Source organism: Gossypium raimondii, chromosome 7 (genome assembly GCF_025698545.1).
Source record: "Gossypium raimondii isolate GPD5lz chromosome 7, ASM2569854v1, whole genome shotgun sequence".
Classification (NCBI taxonomy): Eukaryota; Viridiplantae; Streptophyta; class Magnoliopsida; order Malvales; family Malvaceae; genus Gossypium; species Gossypium raimondii.
In genome coordinates, this window is record NC_068571.1 from 326,550 (window position 1) to 332,311 (window position 5,762).

The 5,762-nt window shown below is 29.5% G+C and overlaps 1 protein-coding gene across 3 annotated transcripts; it reads left to right on the forward strand.

The window, feature by feature from the left end:
- The first annotated feature begins 2,903 nt into the window (after positions 1-2,903).
- Positions 2,904-5,762, forward strand: LOC105769907 (uncharacterized). Of its 3 annotated transcripts, none has more exons than XM_052633205.1 (6): positions 2,904-3,204; positions 3,631-3,774; positions 4,015-4,097; positions 4,699-4,840; positions 4,927-5,010; positions 5,145-5,459. In XM_052633205.1, the coding sequence occupies exons 1-6, from the start codon at positions 3,202-3,204 to the stop codon at positions 5,211-5,213; spliced, it is 525 nt and encodes a 174-aa protein (XP_052489165.1). In that variant the 5' UTR covers positions 2,904-3,201; the 3' UTR covers positions 5,214-5,459. The 3 variants fall into 3 exon arrangements, with proteins under 3 accessions (XP_052489165.1, XP_052489166.1, XP_052489164.1); XM_052633206.1 differs by having other exon boundaries at positions 2,905-3,204; positions 5,124-5,459; XM_052633204.1 differs by having other exon boundaries at positions 2,906-3,204; positions 5,317-5,762.

A 5,762-nucleotide genomic window follows, 5' to 3' on the forward strand; every position in this document is an offset into this window, starting at 1 on the left:
TGTTTGTGTCCGATAAGTGCCTACAAAACGTCCAATAAATATGAGACACACCCAACAACCGTCAACATAATGTTTAAAAGAAAAAAACCTTAGAACTTAATTAAATAAAAATTATATATATATAAAAAAAAACACCTTTCAAAATTCAAAGCTACCAAAACAATGGTGGGGATACTTTCGAGATTGATGAATATCACAAAGGTATGAAATAAAATATGAAAAATATAGCATGAAAAGGAAAATCCTGAAATGATTAAAACTGTTTTTTTATATATAGAAAAAAAAGAGAGAAGTGCTGAAATGAAAGTATTTAGGTTTAAATGGTATAATAAAATGGTTTAATAAGAAGTAAGGGCCTCCCATTTTTACGTTTTCTAAAAGGGCTCCCACAATTTTAAATAACCAATTCAGTCCTTTATATTTTGTACAATTATTATTTACATATTTTAAAAATGACATAATTACAATTACGACTTCCCATCTTTTTAACAAATTATTTATGTACTTCTGCTTTTTAAAATTACTATTCAAGTCCTCTAACTTTTTACATTGTTATAACTAAATACATTAAAGTTAATTAACAATGACTGAATTAATATAATTTGAAATGATTTAAATTAATATTTATTTTGAAATAATAAATATTTTAATAAAAAATAAATTATTTTCTATCTTAAAAATATTAGCATTAACTTATGACAAGAAATTAAATAAAATAAAAATAACATATTGCAACTTAGTTCATTCAAGTACATGTAAGTAAATATAAACATATAATTTTAAATTAAAAATCATAAAATGTAATATACAAAATTACTAAAACAAAATTTAAAGAATATTCAATAATGATAAATATCATTATATGGTAATACTATTTAAAAATTATATGTATTCTATTATTGTAATAATTCATATTACATGTTACATAAATATTTATATCAAATTTCATAATTAAATGTCTAAATCAAATCCTCTTTAAAATCAATATTTATTTAACATTAATCCATACATTTATTGGAAATTAAAACTGCGACAATTTTTTTATTTTTGGGATATCTTCAGGTTAGGTCCTCCAATTTTGTCAGGCATATATTTAACTCTACTTTGTTTTAAAATTTTCAATTAAATGCAAGGTTTGTCTTTCGTATTTTTCCTTTAGCTATTGTAAAGCTAATAGTAAATTTATACAATTTCAAAGATTATAATAAGTATAAAAATTTACTTAATAATATTTTTAAAATATACAAACCTTTATTTTTCATTGAAATGTTTTTAAGCTTATAATTCATATAAAAAATTATTTATAATATTTTTAAAATAATTAAAAATTAAACAATATTTGTAAAATTTTAAAAAAATTTAGTGACAGTATAAGTATTTTTACAATACTAAATATAATATTTAAATCCCTTACAATATACAGTATTTTATTTTATTTTATTGTGAAAATGTACAAATCTTTTAAATAAATCTTACAAATAAATTTAATATTTTGTAATTAATACATTGACCTGTGCATCGCACAAAATAAAAAAACTAATATAAGTATATAGCGAGTTTTGAAGCTCAGAGAGTGTGGACCATAAATAGGGTTCCATCCATGGCTAACATCTCTCTCTTCATACTTTAATTTTGAATAATTCGGTTTTTATATTTTTATAATGTCATTGGTTAGTTTAAGTAGTTAAGGTCGTTAATTAATCGAGTTAGAATGTTGGTGTGAATTTTACTTAAAATCTCTCTTCCAACACTAAAAAACAAATCACGAAATGATAAGTTGATAAGGGTGTATCTATTTTGGTTAAAATATGACATAAGTTTCGTGTTCTTCAGAATTTAAAATTTGATTTCTATACTTTTATTTTTAGGAATTTAATCCTCTACGCTTTGATTTCAAAATTCAGATACAATTGTTAAAACTATTTTGTTAAATTCAAGTCCATTTAAAAAAATTAACAAAATAATTTTAAATTTTGAAATCTAAATGGTATAGAGACTAGATTGCTAGAATAAAAGTATAAGGACTAAAATTTAAATTTATAAAGGGTACAGGGATTATGACATATTTTAACCATTTATGATTCCGTGCAACAGTATATATTCTATAATTCTGACATTACAACCAACCAAGCAGTTTTGGGTAAAATCAAAAAGGTGTCAGACCAAATCTTTGTGGGCCATACGTTTTAATTTAATTGTGTTCATCGCCCAAACCAAAATTTTGGGCTTCAATTTTATGGTTAGTAATTCTGTACATTACCATAACATCTTCAATCTTATTTTTCTCTATCAAAATACCCACTTAAGCATCTCCTGAAGTATAAGCTTCAACGGCATTCCTTTCTACTTCACCCGCTATCTCTCATTTCTCACTCAATCTGAGTTAAAAAAAATGTGATTCATTTAAAATATGATTCAAGGTTTAAGCCCGACTTGTCCCAATTTATTTTTATTTGTAATACTTAAAACCAAATCCATAGCATTATACAATACTATAATGTAACTATTGAAAGTTGTTTATATTTAAAATTTTAGTAAAAAATTATAAATTTCTTAAATTTAAAATAGTACAATATCTTTTAAAATTAAAGAATAATATGAAAAGAGCTTTAATTGGTTTAACCTAACTATTTATGATTATGAGTGAATTTAAACAAAATCTAAGATTCCTGTTTGAGATCGAACCAAACTTGAATAAATATAAAATATATTAATATCACACACAAATTCAAATCCAACCCGAGTCAATTATCTGGGTGTAAAAATAATCCACTTGCTTCAAAGGATTTGACTGAATGGATTGTTAAACAAGATTAAAAAATATTATATATCTCACCTATTTTTTTTATTTTTTAAAATATCAATTTCATTTATAAAATTTAAAATCCTTTCATTGTCAAAATTCAAAACACTTACACCATGTTTGGTTGGTGTATTGGCCCTCATTCCTATGTTTGGTTCATGGTATTGCTAATACCATTGTAATACATTACTGGTCTAATCGTTGAAATCCACCGATTTGTAATCCGTCCCTTTTGCCCAGATTAGGCGCCGCTTCAGTTTACCCTCCCATCGGCTTCCCCTTTGTTTCTCTTCTGTTCCTTCTAGCCTCTGCCGATTTTCTCCCTCTGTTTATTTTCTTTTCTTTTCTGCCGATTTGCTCCCTCTGTTTCTTTTCTTGATATTGTTCTTCAAAATCAGATGGTAAGTGTGGAGGTGCTCTTTTCTTTGTCCCTATTGGGACTCTCATTTCTTAGTTGCACTAATGAAGAAAGTTAGAAGAGTTTTGTGCCAAAAAGTTGCCAAGTTATTAAAATTTCAATTCTGTAATTCTCGAAAAATACAGATCTTTGTTTTTTTACTTCTCTGTTGCCAACTTACTTACAGAAAAATGTTCTGACTCTGGAAGGAAAATTAAAAGGCAAACAGATATTCGAATTTCACTTTTCATGATAGATGGAAATCTTCAGTTCTAGCAGAACCACAATAAAAATTCATACAAGTGGTTTGTTACTTGACTTGTATCTTATGTTCTAGCTCAGAGTGCTTCTTTCCCTGTTTTGAGTAGTTTCATTTTTGGTATTCATTTGCTGTAATAGATCCAATCCTCCGAATCCATTGGTTATGCAGGATGGCCATCTAAAGACTATTCTGGAAGGGATCTCAAAGTTGGCATCTGATAAAGTGTTAGCTGAAGATGAACTAGCAAGTTTGCAATCCATCTTGGTGAAGCTTCTTTCTCATTTTAAGGACTTGGAACATGTGTTTTCTTTGGTAATTTTCTAAACTATTTTCTAGATTGAATATTCTTCAATCTTGGTTAGTTCCTCTCTCTCTTCCTTCTTCAGGTTTTCGTTACCATTTTACATGGAAATTGCCCTACAGATGTGCTGAGAATACCTAGTAACACTTTAGTCGTTTCATGTTTTCGTGTACTAGCGTAGCTTGGTGTAATTACAGAACTAAGTTATCACATCACTAATGAGTGGGTGGCTGCAATTTGTTGTTTTGTAGAATCATTTTCTTCAGATCTTAGATATGATGCATGGGAACTCTCGGGGCATTGTCAATATGCATATACTTGATATGGCTACAAGGTAATTTTTGTTTGTCTTATGGTCCTAGTTCATGCAGCCAAGGCCTTGCCCTTTTGTTTTTATTTTTTTTGGTGCTGTTTATTGTTATCATGGCTACTTTGCTTGCCTTGATGCTGTCATAATCTCTGCCCAGCCACTGCTGCATAAGACACTTGGACTTGTTTTCATCTACTATTTACTCGTAACATAATATCTCAGTGAAAACCAAAGATTCACCTCAAGATTCTTATGACAATATCTCTATTATGTGTTAAAGATAGCATCAGGTATAGGTTATGCATCCTTTATAATTTTTTTTCATATGTACATGGAGCAGGTTGAGGTTTCTATACTGTCGGAATGCATGCCAAATATTTTGTAGGTATTAACACAATTATTTCTGTGATGTGACATTCAAAGCAGTGCAGTGGCAGAAAATTCTATAAACCTAGTCACTGAGGCTGGCATTCATATGCTTTATAACAATTGGGGATATCTGTTAAGTTTCTTGTAGGTTATGCTGCATTCTTTTCCTTTGGTTTGTTGTTGAAGGGTATTTGTATTTTGTGTTTTTGAAGCACATCCAGCTAGAGTTTTATCTCATGCTTGTGTTATTGAGCAGGAATGGTTATGTACATGATCCAACAACCATACAGTTACTCTTTGAAATATCCCAGGCTTTACATAGTGATACTGATCTTGTAAACATGAAAAATGATGATAACCAACAGCAAGCACGGTTTATTTCTCGTTTTGTCCGAATGGTATTTTTTCTCTGTTATGTTCCTCTAGGTTGTGATTACTTTTGACTATCAATGCGACTTGTTGACAGCTATTGCTCTATGTTTAGGTAGACCATGGAGTAGAGTATGAACGACATTTAGCATTTCTTATGGAATGTCATGGGGCCCTTGGTAACATTATTGAACTCAAGGTATACATTTATCTTTCTGTTTCTCTTTGATTTAATTTTGTTAGCCATTTGAGCAATAGAGATAATGTGGTGGAAGGATTCATAAATCTATTTGGTTCAATCAAACTTATCAGGAGAATATGGCTCATTATTAGGAAATAGCTGATAAATGCAACCATCTGCTGCTTTTAAACTCAGTCCACAACTTAATTGGAGAATATTAAAGAACGATAACAGTTGCAATGGTTTTTCTCTGTGGGGGCCAGAATGTAGTCGTAGCATTGGGTATGATCATGCCTTCAATGTGTCTTTCACGTGTTCATGCAGATAAACGAACATGTATTATCTGTCTGCTCGAAACTGATTGAAACTGCCAAATTGTGTTTGAATGCGAAGGACAAGTATCTCACTTCCACCATTAGTTTTCTGGACAAGAACTTGCCTGCTGCAGCTGTCTCATCGTCTATTGCTATCTGATACACATGAAAATGGTTCTCAATAACAATGTTGATCGGATCGGGCCCTTCGTTTTCTATGAATTATTCATGTGGGACACATGAATTGACATGATGGTATGATAAGTTCGTAGAAAGGCATAGAAAAAAAAATTAATTATACTTGTATTGGATGTTCATCATGGAGTCCATGTAACATAATTGAAAACCGGTAAATAGGCCAGGAAATTTTCTTTGCATTCCTTGATTGTTAAACTTGGAACAGTTCTTGAAAAGAAAAGCCTTTTGTCTTTTTTATAGATCATTCATTTATCTTGA

Excerpts from the sequence above, each read along its gene's own strand:
- LOC105769907 (XM_052633204.1), top strand. Across the intron at positions 4,098-4,698 it reads ATACTTGATATGGCTACAAG|GAATGGTTATGTACATGATC; the intron begins GTAATTTTTGTT and ends GTTATTGAGCAG. Across the intron at positions 4,841-4,926 it reads TTTCTCGTTTTGTCCGAATG|GTAGACCATGGAGTAGAGTA; the intron begins GTATTTTTTCTC and ends CTCTATGTTTAG.